This window comes from Odontomachus brunneus, unplaced genomic scaffold, assembly GCF_010583005.1.
Source record: "Odontomachus brunneus isolate Ranch 3 - 2012 unplaced genomic scaffold, Obru_v1 Obru_scaffold_010, whole genome shotgun sequence".
Classification (NCBI taxonomy): domain Eukaryota; kingdom Metazoa; phylum Arthropoda; class Insecta; order Hymenoptera; family Formicidae; genus Odontomachus; species Odontomachus brunneus.
The window spans coordinates 3,029,131-3,046,366 of NW_022639460.1; the positions used below are offsets into that span (position 1 = coordinate 3,029,131).

Genomic DNA, 17,236 nt, shown 5'->3' on the forward strand with positions numbered 1-17,236 from the left:
ACGACACACACGGACGGAGAGGGAGGGCTGCTTCTTCCTTCCACGGGAAGGCGAGCGAAACGTTACAAACAACGATGGAGGAACTCGTCGTCGTGGACTCTCTCGCGGCCCATATCTCTTTCTCTCTCCGACTCTCTCGATGGTCGTCGTGGTGTATTGAACTCAGTCCGCGAGGTCGTTTACCTCCGCCGTCGTGCCGTGCCGTGCCGTGTCGTCCCGTCCGTCCGTCCGCCCGTCCGTTTGTCCCACCGGTCGTGACGTCACGTGACTCACCGTCTCCACCGCACGCGCGAGATACGAGCCCGAAGAGTGCACTCGGAGGCAGGCGATGACGTGGAGCGCGAGGATTCGCCAAATCGTCGCCCCGCTACCGAGTGACGTCACAACTCTTGCGAGCACGGGCACGGGACGAGCGAGTCCTGAGCGATGCTACCTCCACCACCTCCACCTCCATCGACACCGCTGCCGCCACCGCCATCGCCGCCGCCGCCGCCGCCGCCGCCGACGACGAAGTCGACGTCACAGGTTACAATGTCGATAAACCCGCGCTCGACGTTATGCACAGCATCGCGCCCGCGTGACGGATGCGATGAGAAAAGCCAATGAAAGATATCAAGGATAACGAAGGATAGATAACCCTTTCACACGATCCCAACTTGATTCCTTTACCTATTCTTCGCCCCAATCTAATATCCATTGTGTCCAAAAGAAACTAACCACTTGACTCCAAAAGAAACTAACAAATACATCCGATCTCTCAGCCCAATCGACGATGACGACGTCGTCGAGGATGCGACGAGGCTACGAGCGCGCGACCTTTGAGGATCATACGTCTTTCGCGAGTTTCTTTTCGTCTAATCGTCATAGTCGATCGTGAACGACGCACCTGCCGCGAAGAAGCGTCACGCAACAGGCGGGCTATAAATAATGATGGCGAATTATTTTTAGATGGACGCGCCGAAGAGATTGCGAACGGGACGCGGAGTGAGAAGAAGAAGGGGGAGAAAGGAAGGAGGGAGGAGAGCGAGAGAGCGAGAGAGAGAGATGTAGAAAGAGAGGAAAAGAGCGGTAGCAGCGAAATCCGCTACCGACAGGCTTGGCTTGGCATGGCTTGGCTTGGGAGGAACCAGCTTGGTCGGGGTTACGTTTGGTGGGTTGGTTAACTGTCCGGTCGGATGGCTGGTCGCTCGCTCGCTTGCTCGCTCGCTCGCCAGCGAGCCGCCAGAGTTTGTTGACTCTCGGTTTCAGCACGCTGGCTGACCATGACCTCGCCAAACAACACGCGAAGTGACTCGTCGTCGTCGTCATCTTCGTCGTCGTCGTTATCGTCGTCGTCGTCGTCATCGTCGTCGTCGTCGTCGTCTCCGTCGTCGTTGTTAACCTTCTTATCGTCGTCTATCAGCTATCAATGCCTATTAACTTGTATTAACTTGAAACACGAGAGAGAGAGAGAGAGAGAGAGAGAGAGAGAGAGAGAGAGAGAAAAAGGTGTCGACACTCACAAGTAGCAATACGTGCATGTCGCGGTGATTGTGACTAAAAACTCGCTCCTATCGTTGTCATATTTTTTTCATCTGCAAAGCGCGGATATATGGCTGTATCTATGAAGGCAAATACCTGGAACGCAATCTTATGCGTTCGCGCGGATCTTTAATGATTTAAGACTCGCCGTTGTCATCCTCAGTCCCTTCTTTCTGCGAAACTTACCAGCTATACACGGAGAGAATATTGCAGTTTCTTTCTTTCTTTTCTTTCGTGTAAATTCTTTTCAATTTTACTATATTTTTAGTAGTGCAGGAATGGACCGATTGTCAATAGGATTCATCTCGCTATAAAGCGAATTTATAGAAAGTAAAAAGTACAATCAGGTTTAGCCTCACATGTTGTGGCATTCGAAATCTGAAATTATTTTTTAATAAAATTGTACCTATTCATGAGTAGATTAAAGATATACAAGTATCAAAGTGACGCACCTCATCACTTTGGAGAAAATGGCCCAAAAAGATAGGCATTCTGTCAAAATGAATAGTATCATATAGGAAATGTTGCAAGAAATGGAATGAAAATCTTTATTAATCAAGTAATATATGGATTATATAAATGCTGATAATAATAGATACTAATATTTTGACCCGAAGGGCGCATATGAAATGAAAGGAATTTCTATCTATTCTCTTCGCTTACAATTCTAGTATAATTTTTACTATAAATTCTCTCCGTGCAAAGTATCAATACTCAGCTTACTATCCATGTCAGTCCGCAGAACAATAATCCGAGCAGTATCCTCGTGCGCTCGCACTGATCTTTAATAATTGAAGCTCGTTATTATCGTCATCGATGCTGACCACCTGCTCGTCGGCCAGCCAGCATCGGTAATATATCCGAAGCGAGGTATTGATAGTTTTGCAGGGGACAGTATTCGCGGTTCGAGCTTATCTTTATTGACCAAAGTTCATCGCAGCTACCGAGTATCGCCACTTGGTGACTCGTATCCAAGGTAAAATACGAGTACTCGAGGATAGCTTCTTCTAGAACGCTTCCGCGTTCGCTAGTATTTAATAAATAATGAATTTAAGCAAGCCCTAGGCGGAACATTACGTGCAGCGCGCACAACGCGATTCGACGCGGCGATCTGATGGTGATCAATCGTCGTCGGGCTTGCGTGGAAAAAATACTAATCTCAGGAAGCGGATCTGGGCCAGGGAATATCGACCGCACGATATGGGTCAGAGCTCGCATGCACCTTGCTCTGCACTCTCGCTGCAGGGTGCGAACCCGTCCGACTTGGTGCACTCCGATATATATTCTGCGAGCACGTGCGCCAACCCGTCCAAAGTCGTGCACCGAAGTCGTACCCGGTCGTAAACGCGTGAAAAATTCGCGCCAAATGTCCAAAGTGCCGCACCGAGACAGTAACACGTTGAAGCAAGATGGAATAAAGTAAAAGTTACGACGAAAATAGGATCGTAATTCCGATCAGTAACGCGAGGAAGTTACACTAAAGAGATATTTTCCTTCAAACGATGACCGACTTTGCCACTTAAAAATTCCAGCGCGGAAATGTCAAAAGGAAAAAAGACAGAAAAATATAAAATTTTGTAAAAGATTCTTTGTCACAAAATATTTTTGTTGAGCTCTCTCTCTCTCTCTCTCTCTCTCTCTCGCTCGCTCTCTCGGATGATCTCCAATTTGACCGTAACATGGAAAACGTTAGCTGGTCTTGTCGCGCTACCAGGCCTTGAAATTCTCGTCGCAAGACCACGAGCTGTTCTCCACGGCAGCTCGTCGCGGGATAAGAATCGCGTTGCGGTCGACCGGTGCGGCGCGGTGGATGCGCGAGAGCGTACACGACACCGCCGGAACACGTGCGTAGAGGAGAAGTAGAAGCCGTAAAATCGATCGTCTGCAACGCATCTCTATGCGTCGCGCGTGACCCAGCGGCACTCCGCCATGGCGGACGCACGAACCAACGTTCCGCGTCCCGCTCGGCTAAAAAGCCGAGCGTTACGCCCGGGGATAAAAGTCACCCTTCCTAGTCGCGTTATTTTCCCTTCGCGGGTACCATCGCTGACACCGAGGGTTCGTGCTGCGCGAATATCGTCGCCGAATATTTACCCCTGCTCTTTCTGTATATTTATCTTTCTCTTCTTTCCTCCCTCTCTCTCTCTTTCTATGTTTGCAGAAATTTATTCCAAGAAATCCGGCGAATCTCCCGACGATATTTAAAGATGTAAAATTGATTGAACGAATAATATGTAAGAGCAACTTAAGGTCGGAACGAGCTTCCCAATAAAACACTTTCGAGACGCGATACTCGCCGAGTGGCGATGAATAATTTTATTTTACTATTTCGTTTGTCGTTTCCTTTGTGTAAATATTCCGTCCGCGTTTGGAAATAGAATCGTCGATACAGCGCGCGAATCACGTCGCATGTGAATCACCTTCGGGGAGATGCGTTTCAATTTGATCCCTGAAGAGTAAAAGGGGGGCAAAACAATCGTTGCCTAAAGGGTTGCCTGAAGGGTTGCCTAAAGAGTTGCGTCTAGTGCACGCAGCGCACGCAGTGTGAGAAAGATACGTTTGTTGTCTTCAACTTATACTATTTGTATAATTGATATTATATTCCGACAACAACATCATTCGCCATTTGTAGGTTTATCAGAAAATCTATCATCAAGATCAAAATCACGAATTGTGAGATATTTGAATTCTGATTAATAAAATGTCGAAAATATTCCCGAAAACCGATCCATTTTTTTTTTATTCCTGCCTCCTCTTTTGTACACGCGCGTATACATCCCCGACTCGTTAATAGACGTTAAAAATAGGAAAAAATAATCGATAGAGACGCGATAGCGACTAATTACCAATTCAAACGATCCCGTTACGAAGTCCGACCATGCGACCGCCTACGAATGTGCATTCAGCTTTCAACCCTTCCGTCCAACTCCAGGGGCGGACACAAAGCGCAACATGCGCAATTTTATTTACGAACGGCGTACTTGTGTGCGAACGCGTACATACACACGCACGCACTTTCCGGGGTAAAGGGTCGACGGGGACAAAGAGCTGAAGAAAAGTGCTCTAACGCGACTCACAATAGCAAATTCATTACCAGGAGAAACCACCCCTTCCGGCCTGCCTCTCTTTCTTTATCCCTTTCTCGTTAAGCGAAACGTAGTATGCGCACCGTACAATATTTTATTTTAATACATCAGCCCTTAACTGCACTCAGGTGTGATTAAAAATTGCAGTATTATATCATAAACCTAAACAAGTGTTTGCGCTGCTTGGTTTGAATCCTCGGCGTTGTAATATATCTATATATATTTTATTCAAAGAATTACCGAAATTGACGAACAATTTATCAACAAATAATACGTCAATTCTCTGTATTTAAGACCTCTTTTCGTACACGGTGAAAAATATTTTGTATCTATATTAAAATCGATCCGTGTAGAAATGCTTGTATAAAATTTTTAACATATATAATATATATAATGCGTTTATTCAACATATTGCGACGGTGTTATCCAGACTATTCTGCGTTGAATTCATTCGAAAATTTACTATTTCTAACAAGTGAACCTACCCAAAAGTTACATTCCGATTTCTTTCTAATTTAGCACAAATGTAAAAATACAAAAAATATTTAGGTCATATTTTTTATTTTGGCCTACTTTGAATTTCACGAACAGTTTATAGCTTCTTTAGTCTTTTCATTCCTATCATCAACAAGTACAACAAAAATGTATAAAATTGAATACAAGATATAGGCGTTTTTGGTTTGTTGATTATGAATATAAAGTCAAATGTGTAAAATTACTTGTATAAATAATAAAATGTAAAAAAAAACATGTAAAAAGTTGAAAAAAATTATTTATACAAATAATTTCTCGATTTGGCCGAGATTCGAACAATTTTTAACTAGTTTAGCACAGATTTGAAATATTTCGGTTGGAATCTCGACTAAAAAAATTTAGAATGGTTCGTGCCTCAGCTATGCCGATTTTGTTAAAATTATTTAACTATATCTTGTATTCAATTTTATTTTTTATGCAGTTTTGTTGTACACAGAAAAAGCGATTTATTGAATCAAATAAATGTTTCTTCGGAATAGTCCAAACAAATTATTTGGTTGACACAAAAATATTTCTTTGGAACTGAGCCGTAAATAAATATTTTGTTGCGTCAAACAAAATTTTACTCGATTAATCAAAAAATTCGTTTGGACTATTCCAAAGAAGTGTTTATTTGATTCAGTCAAATCGTTCTCTCTGTGTACTTGTTGATGATAAGAGTGAGAACATTAAAAAGCTATAAACTGAAACTCAAAGTAGGCCAAGATAAAAAAAGTATGACCTAAATATTTTTTGTACTTTTACATTTGTGCCAAATTAAAGAGAAATCAGAGTGTACCTTTTGGGTAGATTTACTTGTAAGTGTTAAAGTAATACAATTTATATATAACATGTACATTCTTGGTGATATATCTGAAATGTAATTTGTAGAGATGCATTGCTCACTGCGCACATTAGTCACATACAACTGCATTTATCAAAGTGCAAATTTTTTTAAGTTTACGAGTCTAAGAGTCTATGAGTCTAAGTCTCATTTTCTAAGAGAGAATTCACACTTTAGCAGAAAACAGAGAGAAATCAGAAGTTGCGAACTGTAGAAAAACAGGAACTGTCGACCTCCAGCACAAATTTCGATTGGCTTCTACTTTTCTGCCAAGGTGTGAATTCTCCCCAAGAGATAAGACACCACTGCCGTGGATTAAAAGTACTACCGTTGACACTCCTCATATTATTCGCAAAATACGAATAACGCGTTTATCGTATCGGAGAAAGACGCGTGGATTAGTGGCCGAACTTTCGACCCAGCGATTACAATGGAAAATGACGAACGCGCGGATGCATACGGAGGGGAGGGAGAGAATGATATCCGGTATCGCGATCTTCCGGGTAAATCGCGGTCTATATTTAGCGCGCCAATTAGGAGCCAAGCGCAAGCTGACCCAATTTACAAATTCGCGAGTAAGCTGCCGACGGTTTGCGCGACCATTCGCTCTCGCTTCATTGTGCGCGCCAAGAACGCGACGGAAAAAACAGCGCGTGCATTTTCAGGCGCGCGTTATCGAGGAAAAACGCGTATCGCGCACGACTCGCGAAATTAAATCGAAGCCCCACGCATTATGCGGCGCGATAAAGAATTCCATTTCAGTGCGTTTACCACTGTTCAACTGCGACGTGGTCTTTCCATTTTAAATGATATAAAGCGAGTTACACGAGGCACGAATTGAATGTCGTTCGTTTGTACGTAGAGTTTCCGCGGAAGTTGTTATTACCGGGAATAACCTGGGAGAGGGAAAGAGGATTCCCTCTTCCTTTTCGTACCTCTGGGAAATTCGCAACGATTGCACGCGTTTTATCGCGATGTCTATCTTTAACTCGAGGTGGGCGTACGTGATCTCTCTCTGAGCAATCTTCATGCAATAAACGCCATCAAATTAGAACGTAAAAATTGGAAATCCATTCCGATTATCTCGATAACGCGATCCGAGAGGTCAGCTTTCCTCGTTGTCAAATTCGCCACGCGATTCTCCCAATTAGGTCTATGCCCGGTTTTGCAAAGCGCGCGGTGGTTAACGTGTATCTCGTGAGCGCGCGGGTTGTACCGTTTTCGTTGCTCAACCGGCATTCCTTCCGTCCCGATACCGTGCGCATTCCGGTACGCCGAATTTCCGGTGGGATATCGAAACGAGACGGGCGAAGGGCGCGATAAGATCGAACATTTCATGGCGGGTTTCGTGAGCGCGAATTCACCGCGGAGCTTGTTTATATATACGAAGGGTTCGCGAGAGTTACGTGGCGTTTCTGAAATTCTATTTCGGTTCCGCGAGACGTGCATATTTGGCCTATTATCGCCACCCCTCCCTCTGCCGCCGACCTCCCTCTCCATAAAGTCGCCATGGCTTCGCTGCTGTTCGGCACGTAGGCACTTGGCCGTCTCGGTGGCGCGGCGCGAGCGACATCTGTCGAGACGCCGGACGAACTATCGAAAATCGCGAAAAAAACGGCTTACCCTGTTAACATCTTTGTTTTGTTTGCAATATCTCCGTCGTCCGTAACACTGCAATGTTTTAGGCAATCCGTGGAACAAACGACCGATGGATCAATAACGTTGAAGCTTTACCATCATCTACCTGCCCGTTCGATAATCGCGGTGATTCACTTGACTGCCAATGCAAAATGGCGCTGCTCTCTCATGATTCATGACACTTATCGATCGGCGCGCGAGCTTATCGACACGTGCGGCTTTATCGACGCCCGAAAAAGCGACTCTGTCCTTATCGGCGCGAAATTAAAAAATAAATGGCGAGGATATAGCGGTGGCGGGCCCTTGGACGATGAACCCTGTGTGTACATCGTCCAAGGGCCGACGCCCCCTTCTCAAGGCGAGCAACTCTCGTGAGAGATTACGGCATTTTTCCGACGGCGCCATTTTTACCGCTGGGCCCTTCGCCCTTACTTTTCTAGGACCGCGAGAGTTCAGCGAGGACGAGAGCCCCTCGCGTTAGAATTACGCGCGAGAGATAAAACAGGGTATGCGAGCTCACTATCTAAGGATATTCTTTTAACCGCGCTCTTTGCCTTCGAGGCGAGATGAATGCATGGAGTATTTCATAAGTAGCGAGTTCAGCCTTAATGGCAGATTTTCCATGCACGATAAATCCCCCAAGCTTTGAAGAAAGTTGTGGAAAAGTTTCTGAATGTAAAAAGCACAGTCCAAAGGAACAAAAATCTTGAATTTAGGAACAGATATGTCTTCCTAATTTTGTAAACGCTTATTTGACTATCAGGATCTGTCTGATACAGTGTTCCCTTTGGACATATGGTAAAAAAAAAAAAGAAATGTAGTCATTCACTCACCACTGGAAGGCATTAAAGTGGAAGTACACTAGACCCAGGCCATAGAGGAATGAAGCATCTTTCCAATAGTCACCTTTCAAGGAGTAGAATTTCTGGTATGCTGACATTGCTGCAACAAAAATGAGAATATACTGAGAAATTTTGCACTTTGCTAATGACAATACACACACACAATAAAAAGAAAGAAATAAATTATTTTATCGCAACATAAATTATTTGTTTCTTGCTGTTGCAAATCTCTATAGTGTGTCATGTATGGCATATGAAGCAGATATTAAAAAATTGTTTTAAGATACTAAAAACCCTACCTTTATTATAGTCTTCTAAGAGAAGATGGAAGTGTCCCAGCTTGCAGTATGTTTTAGGGTCGATGCTTATGCCCTTGTCCTCATCTTCGTCCTTAGTTTCCTCGACACTGGCCTTCATGCTATCAGCCTTTCTACGCTGCTTCTCTGCTTGAGCTTGCACGAGCATTCGCTCGAGATACTTGACAGCGCGTACAACTAAGGCCTTCTTCTTGGTCTGCTCCGGAGAATTCAGCTTAAGGAAGCCAAACTGCCGACTGCACATACAAAGCAGAAAAATCGCCTTGTGTATACATCGCGTAAAAATTAGTCTTCACTATTATTTTTACTACACATTTCAGTACACTCACGACATGAACAACAGTTTTTAGTCGACAAGTAAAGAATTGCGCATCAATGTTTACATTTTATGATAATCTACGTTTTATCGCGAAACGACTGTCGCGAAACGAGACACTAATATATAGCTTTCACTTTTTCTTTCTTTTTCCTCGATTTTGCAATCTTTAAGATAAATGTCTAACGCATCGGATATCTCGTCTGTATTGTCATCGCGAAAATTTCGCGGCACATTCGTGAAATGTGGTACACTCGGAAGCGCGGAAAGGGTGTCAGTAGGTTGCGCGCAGAAGCGCGCTGTCAAACGCATTTCTAGGTTATACCGACCGCGACCGCGCAATCCGACGTTCCGGGTGTTCCCGACGACGGATGAAAGTGTACGAGGACGAGATACGCGCGTCGAAACACCTGCGGGATTACCTGTCCAGTTCCGACAGTGTTTGCAACTCCTGCGGCGTGAGGTTGATGTCGTCGGTGTCCTGTGCCATTTTTTCGAGAGAGAGTGTCGACTCGGAGTCGGACGAGGCGCGCGCGCGTGTGTTTCTACCGCACGGACGTTCGCATCGTTCACTCGCGGGTCTAAATCACAGTGTTCGCGCGATCGGAGTGACGGCGATAAATTGATGCGAGCAAAATCGCGGCGTCGTCATCTCATCACGACGAATGAGCGGCGCGAAACAGCGCGAATCAACGACGGCGACGACTGTGCGGACACGCACGAATCCCACCACAGCGACAGTCACGCGACGGTACGATCAGCCGTTACCGCGGAGTGTCGGCGCCCGAATGCGCCCGAGCGCTGCCGAACGCACGCCGGCCGCGGCCCCCTCCCACCCCACTTTGACTCGCCTCTTTCCTGCTCCGCTACGTGCCGCCACGTCCTGCGTGACACGGCGCGCTACACTCGAACCCAAAGGCGTGTGCGTACGCCACACTCGACACGCGCGCTTTTCAAACGCGACTATTATCGCCGCTCTGATCGCCATTTCCGTGCGACTGTCTTGAATATAAGATCTAACTATCTATGAATATCGTTCTATACAATGAACCTATTCGACATTCGAATATCGCAGATATTCGAAAGACATTAATATTGTCGATATTCTTTGACCACTTGATATAAATATACGCAAATGTTATCAATAATGCTTTTTTATTATTATTAATGCAGTATTAGCTTACCGATTTATGATTTTAATCTGACGATATATACGCATCTATGGCACAGTGTGACCAAATCTGTTTTCGATGCCTTCGTGCTGAAAATATCATTCTATGTTCCTTCGGCAGCAATGAGCAATAAAGATAAAATCAGGCTTTCAGCACGAGCGTGCTCTAAATGAATTTAGTCATCGATAATTGGCTTCTCTCTAACCTATATCATATATTTCATTTATGGGTAGAATGCGACCGAGATAATGTCTGCGTTCTTCGATTATTGTTGCGTGACTTTTATAAAACACGTAATTTATCGTAACACTTGTCGATGTCGCCATCTTCTGAAATGTAAATTCGGAAATTTGCGCGACATTTCTGTTTGTACAATCAACTGTATGAATATTTAATATTCGTATTTGCACATTATGTATTATGCGCTAATGCGTTATGCTTTTACTAAACATCCCTTCATGTCACTTGATACGACAAGGAAATGTGATATTTGAAAACACTTGCTTGAAAATAAGAATACTTGCAGAAATTCTTGGAGATATAGGAAGACGAATGAACGTACAGCTGCCATTTTTCGGAAACACGGATACTCGAGATCTGAAAGTAAATTAACCGAACTTTATATACGTTGCGAGAATACGCGGCTCTTCTTCGTAGGGAAAGATATATTTCGCATGATATACCTGCTTCAAAATCCGGTTACAAAAAATTACGGACGAGTAAATGCGTAGTCCTGCTATGTCGAACGACCGATTGTTTTGTTCGCGCGCGATTGACGTTCTGCGCGCTCGTGTCTTCTTGACAACGCGAGAGCCCTCTGTCCGCAATTATCACATAGATGCGCACAGATGAGGCATTCATATTCGATCTTATAGGATACTTGTCAGCGGCTAAATTCGACGTGGGTATACAAGTGTTTTGCCAAAGAGAGGTGAGCTTCGAAACGTGTAATTCATCACGATACCTCTTCGCTGATCGTCACTGTTGAAAACGTTAAAGACGTTCGGCAATCATGTCGGCTATCAAGAATATCTTTCGCTCCGGAGTACGAAAACCAAAACGGTAGTCGTCGTTTGTTTCTCAGTGTTCGGTGATTCTTCACCAAATCAATTTTCGGCTGCTAGCGGCTAAATTTCAATGAACCCATGCTAAATGACAACTGCTTGCTTTTTCTTGTCGATATTTCGTGATGTTTCTTGAAAAAAAACGTTACGAATTCTGTAAAATTTCATCATCGATATATTTAACATTTTCGTTGTATCGTAGATATGTGTCAAATGACGATCACGGAATCTATTTGTTTTGGTGCGATATTCGTCACGTGATTTTCCGTAAAGTAACTGTCATTGTAGCCTAATAATCAGTGATTTGAGTTAAATTTGATAGGTGTCATTCAGGAACATGTATTGTATGGACATATATGTATAAATTTGTTCTTAAATATTATTTTCAAAAAAGAACTACAAATTTCTTTGCATAATATATTGTTTTAGCTCCAAGATGAGTACATCTAAGAGAGGCAAAGGAGAAGAAAGTGAAGAAGATTGCATAGATGTTTCGAAAGGAGCAAAAACTTATTTAGAAAAATTCCTAGGTGATGTAAGCAAGACTTCAGCAACCAAACAGATGATCATTGGCAGCACAACAGGATGGTACTCTATGTTTCATATTTCATTATAATTATTTCTTTGTATTATTTAAATATCTAATTACTCATGCAATATCAATTATCAGATATATACATAATTACTATCTCATAACTGTCAATTAAGAACACTGAATGAATAATTTGTAATCAGGGTCACTGGGGTTGTCACTATGAAGATTGGAAAGGTAGCAGCTTGTGCAATAGGTGGTGGTATCATTATAATGCAAATTGCTGCACATCAGGGCTATATAAAAATTAATTGGGATAAGGTTATGAGAAAAGCTGAAAAGATTACGGATAAAGTAGAGGAGAAAATAACTGGCGAGGGACCAAATTTGATGGATAAGGTTGGTGCAAAAATTAGTGTGCCTGTGTGTTTCACTTTAAAGATTTGTGCTCAAAATACAATGAAGATTTTTTCTAAATGGAAAAATTAGCAAGATCATGAGTAATCATGTTACTACTGAAAGGAATTGAAATTTTCATTTACAATTTTATGTAAAAAATAAGAAAGATCTTTTGCATCAGCTTGACAATTTACATATTACGAAAAATACTATGTACACGCTTTTCCAATATTTTTACATAGTTTTTCACTACTTGCAGGTAGGGAAACTATGGAGAAACAACTCGTACACTGCTACAAGTTTTCTCGGCGGTTTCATTATTGGTCTAACTTGGTGAAGTAAAGAACAGTAACTTTGAAATTTTACATGAAAATGTGAAAGAACGTTCAGTATATTGCCATTATTAATATTACAGTATAATTGTATCCAATGTTATATAAACAAATAGAAGCAATATTATAATTTGAATGATTTTACTAACACGTTATTGATCTTAGTTTTAATCTTTATATCAGTTATAAAATTACGATTATATAATTTTTATGTAATTCTCAATAAAAATACTTACATTTATTTACTGTACGTTCTTTAAAATATAATGTAGCAAAATTTAAAGGGGATTAAAGTCACATTAATCTTAATATAAAGAATTTGCCTATTCTGTTCCGATATACTGCAATCTCTGTACTCTTTGACGTGAGTTGTTGTTCTAGGTCGAAAGATACGTCGATCGAAAGGTGGATAAAGCCGAACGGTTACTGAAACAAGGCGAAAATCGAGCACGACGCTGGTATCATACGTTAACCGGTGACAGTGACCAGCTGTTCCAACCGAACGAATTTCACTTCTTCCTAGTTTCCTTTGTGGCGGGAGTCGCGCTTGGAATCGCTACTGCCAACTAGGTAACAAGTTGCTGCACTCTGAACGCAACAAAAAAAGATTAATATTCTTGTAGAAAACAGTTCCGTCATTGGTGATCATGACGACGTCGAAGAGTATTATACTATTGTAAATGAAGTACGGAACAAAATCAACGAGCTGAAGAAATGGGTGGCAAATTACACTTAATACGCGCATCAAACGTATGAAAGTCCCCAATTTTTTCTCTGCGTCTGAGATTATGCAGAAAAAGAAATTAAATTATTTAGAATAGCGTGATTTTAAAATTAATAGATTTTGTGTTTTGTTTACTTTGTATTCTATTTCATGAATTTGGCATATTTTTCTATTAGGTTTTGGATCAAATAGGTTTAGGATCAAATACATTCTAAAATATTGATGCTACGCATATTAAAATATTCTTGATTATTGCACAATGTGAGGTTATTTAAAAATTTAAGGGTATACACGTACGTATATTTAGTTTTTCAAATATATGAAATAATTTTACAAATTTTTGAGATATTATTCGGTCTCAGTGCAATGAGATATTCAATCAATGATTTAACTGTGATACACAAGTATATATTGAACTTGGTCTTATTCCTATTTGCAAGTTTAAAAAACTTTAGTTTCGATCATTTTAATATTATTACATGTAGAGCATGTACAAGAGTTATTATAAAAACACGCGTAAATGTTGCAATCTAGCATAACGAATGTGGATAAAATGTTATTAGACTTCTTGTTCGTTCAGAATGCAGCAAGAAAATAGTCACCTCAGGATATAAACGTTAATATAGTATTGTATACTATTTACATTACCGTAAAGAATTTCGAATCTTGTATTATTTATATACTTCATTTGCTGATTATTAAATATTTCTATCGTGTTGTTTATATAAACTTAAAATATGTACCTATAATAAAAATTATTTAACAATATCCATTGCAAAATGAACAATTTTCGGTCATTTAGCTATGATATCATAAGTACTTAGTTGAAAAATAATATATTAATCTCCAGTATGGCCAAATGTATAGCGACATCGTTAAATTGATTCTTAAATATATGTAATTTAGAAATTTTTACAAGTAAAATTATTTTAATATAATCAAAAGCCTCTTCGTAGAGCCACTTTTTTTCAGCGTCGTGTTGTCTAATAAGACGGTAGAAAATTGTTTCGCTTATAATTAAGTCATAATATTAATGATCAATATCTTAGAATAAAAAAGAAGTATAAAAACACTTTTTACATACAAAACACCTTTTAAAAGAATAAATTTTATATATATATATATATATATATATATATATATATATATATATATATATATATATAAAATGTTGATCTGTCACATAAAATACATCGGAAAATGTCAGAATACTCTAAAGATTATTGCACCTCAAAACCTTTTCAGACACTGCATGATTATAGTTCTCAGACGTCTACGGATCTTTTGATCACCGTTGCAAAATATGTGCGTAGAATTGTCCCCGATCTGAATCAGAGTATCCTCATCTTGCTGCAAGTAGATATGTATATTTAAAGTTAAGTCCTTCTAAATTCAATCGAAGAATCTGTATAGTAATAGGGACGACTTCTGCCGACTTCTGAAGAGTAGTGCATTAAATGTTAAGTAGCATTAGTAAGAGTTCATGTACCAAGTGAATACTCGTGGCTGTAGGTGTGTGTTGTAATCTAGCGCCCTGAAATCCTTCTTGGTTAAGTTTCTGAAGTAGCTCCTGTGGATCTAAATTTCCATACTCGTGTTTCCTTTCCTTAAGGACCTCTTCCTTGACAGGCACTGGCGAACTCGACGATGCTTTCCTCTTAACACTTGGCCTGTCTTCTAAAGCCTGCAAATTTCACGTTTTCAAAGATAGGTATTTGCATTTCGATGTATCGGATCCCAGGTCAAACGAGCAGTCTTATTCGGCAAATTAAGAAATATGTATGTTAATAATTACCTTTATAGTATACACATTATCTTTAACTTCCAACTCTCCGGTAATAGAAACAAGGCTCAAGCCTGGTCGTATTTCATTTGGCACAATGCTTCCCGCTAACTCCGGCTCAATAAACACGCGGCCCTTTTTCCGCTTTAACGGCAACTTTATCACTTCTCCCCGTTTGAATGTAATTAAAGGTTTTTCCTTTAACATGAAAACATTCGAGGTAGATTTGACGACTGATTGAAATATTTTTTTTACTAAAAATGGGAAATAATACAAACTCCCACTGGTTCAATGACCAGATCCATTCTATGCAGTGCCGTTAAAGGTGGCTGCGTGTAACATTCCGGTATAACTAAATGTTCTGGCTTCAGGTCCCGTATGAGTTTGTTAGCCTGAGTAAAGTTGAGAGACGTGTCGATGGGACAATGCACTGCTTTCATAGCTAACGGTTGAAACGGTGCGAGAGCGTCCAAATACGGAAAATCTGGTTCTGTAATTCGGTCCCCCGAATGAGACATGATATAGTTATTAGACGCTTACGTGTCTCACTAAAACCTTAGATATCTGACATTTCATGTACAAAAGTTTATACAATTGCGCGTGTCAAAAATGATAAATAAAATGAAAAATAGAAAAATAAAGCTTCACATAGCAATGTTCCAGATTTTTTTATAAATTGCGAACAAAAGAAAAATAAAAATTCGCCACATCGATTACCGGTTATTCTTACTTACCTGTAAAGATTATTGTGTGCAAAGGATTGTTACCCCATAACTGTACGAAATGCACAGCATCACCGAATCTAAGACTGGGATGTCCGCAGAAAACTACACAAGGTTGCCGGTAATCATTACTGAACCCTTCCGCATACGTGGATGTAAAATGCTTCAAGCGGGCGTTTTTCACGAGGAAAGCGTGAGGAAACGGTTCCTCTGGAAGATAAACTTTGTTTTGCTTATTTGTCGAGAGCCTAGAATGTAAATGACGATAATAAACGAACTAAAAAGATAAAGAAAGAGTATTGTGAGTCTGTTAAAGTCGCTGACCCTACCATTCAGCGAGTATGTTTGAGTACGCCAATGACGTTTCCGCTACCGGCGAGATAAAGAACAGAGGCACTTGTGTGAAACCCGACTTATCTAAATGCGTGCTCAGGCATTCAAACAGATCGTATACCACACCAGAAGGATAGCAGGGTATCAAAACGCATCCCCCTGCCCTGAGAGTCACAGCTACAAGAATATCAAAAGATATGTAAGATTGGCTCTATAATATACAAGTAATCGTACTGTAAAGGATCAACTGAAGACTTACCAACAGTCATGCATAATTCTCCAAGCATCGTATCGGGATTAGCAGTTGGCGTTTGAGTTAAACCTGTCAATATCAACATGTTGGCATGCTTCAATGTTGCTTGCTCCATGGGTTTTGGATGAGTAGTCAATGTAGACGAACCGCTGACGAAAGCAACTTTCTCGTGATCGGAGGATATCAGCCAATTGCTGCTTCCTAAACAATATCCAGAACTGATAGGTGTAACTGTTAAAGCACCATATATATCCTACAAATAATCAAAATGTGAGATTGACAGATTGTTTTATTATTCCTAAATAAATCTATTTAGTTTTTATAAAAAAAATTTTATTTGGTTTTCATAGAAAAAAAATTTTTTTAATTTTACAGGAGTTTCGATTTATTTAATTTTCTCATCTCTTTTCTAAATAATTTCATAACCTGTTCTTTATATTTTTATGTTAAATTATATTTTATAGCCTCACTGTAATTTACTATTTCTATCATTCTTTAACTTACCAATTTCTGGTCGTATCCAACTAGCTGGATATTTGATAGTGCAGAGTTTATGGCTGACATGGAATAAATATGCCTCCAAGATTTCGGCTTAATTACATCTGCCAATGGAGGTGGCAACACATGTAACATTTCCTTCCAGTGTTTGGCCAGTGTTGCTTTTGGAGTTTGTTCGATAAATTCCACCAACTCCTCCATGAAGAACCGTCCAATTTGCAATGTGGGTTCAGTAGCATATATTATACCTTTGATGTGTTATATTTTTGAAATTGTAATATTTTATTATATATTTTATATATATATATATATATATATATATATATATATATATATATATATATATA

General features: G+C 40.5%; 3 protein-coding genes across 7 annotated transcripts in view; 1 reads left to right on the top strand and 2 right to left on the bottom strand.

The window, feature by feature from the left end:
* The window catches only part of LOC116840590 (histone demethylase UTY), a 69,349-nt gene extending 59,707 nt beyond the window's left edge, over positions 1-9,642 (bottom strand). The window contains exons 1-3 of the mRNA XM_032807469.1: positions 9,500-9,642; positions 8,744-8,997; positions 8,436-8,544 (exon numbers count right to left, since the gene is read on the bottom strand). Coding sequence (XP_032663360.1) covers positions 8,436-8,544; positions 8,744-8,997; positions 9,500-9,567 — 431 coding nt within the window. The 5' untranslated portion in view covers positions 9,568-9,642. The remainder of the gene's footprint in view (positions 1-8,435; positions 8,545-8,743; positions 8,998-9,499) is intronic.
* A 47-nt stretch (positions 9,643-9,689) lies between these two features.
* On the top strand, positions 9,690-14,210 carry LOC116840593 (FUN14 domain-containing protein 1). Of its 5 annotated transcripts, XM_032807484.1 has the most exons (5): positions 9,690-9,828; positions 11,743-11,901; positions 12,049-12,244; positions 12,504-12,582; positions 12,958-13,108. In XM_032807484.1, exons 1-4 carry the CDS (start codon positions 9,743-9,745, stop codon positions 12,579-12,581), a joined length of 519 nt encoding a protein of 172 aa, XP_032663375.1. In that variant the 5' UTR covers positions 9,690-9,742; the 3' UTR covers position 12,582; positions 12,958-13,108. The 5 variants fall into 5 exon arrangements, with proteins under 5 accessions (XP_032663375.1, XP_032663371.1, XP_032663373.1 ...); XM_032807480.1 differs by lacking the exon at positions 12,504-12,582 and having other exon boundaries at positions 12,958-14,210; XM_032807482.1 differs by lacking the exons at positions 9,690-9,828; positions 12,504-12,582 and adding an exon at positions 11,014-11,180 and having other exon boundaries at positions 12,958-13,146.
* LOC116840592 (integrator complex subunit 9) overlaps positions 14,181-17,236 on the bottom strand; it is a 4,718-nt gene continuing 1,662 nt past the window's right edge. The window contains exons 4-11 of the mRNA XM_032807479.1: positions 16,896-17,137; positions 16,398-16,644; positions 16,135-16,315; positions 15,818-16,053; positions 15,362-15,573; positions 15,096-15,281; positions 14,790-14,984; positions 14,181-14,650 (exon numbers count right to left, since the gene is read on the bottom strand). Of these exons, the coding sequence (XP_032663370.1) occupies positions 14,531-14,650; positions 14,790-14,984; positions 15,096-15,281; positions 15,362-15,573; positions 15,818-16,053; positions 16,135-16,315; positions 16,398-16,644; positions 16,896-17,137 (1,619 nt within the window). The 3' untranslated portion in view covers positions 14,181-14,530. The remainder of the gene's footprint in view (positions 14,651-14,789; positions 14,985-15,095; positions 15,282-15,361; positions 15,574-15,817; positions 16,054-16,134; positions 16,316-16,397; positions 16,645-16,895; positions 17,138-17,236) is intronic.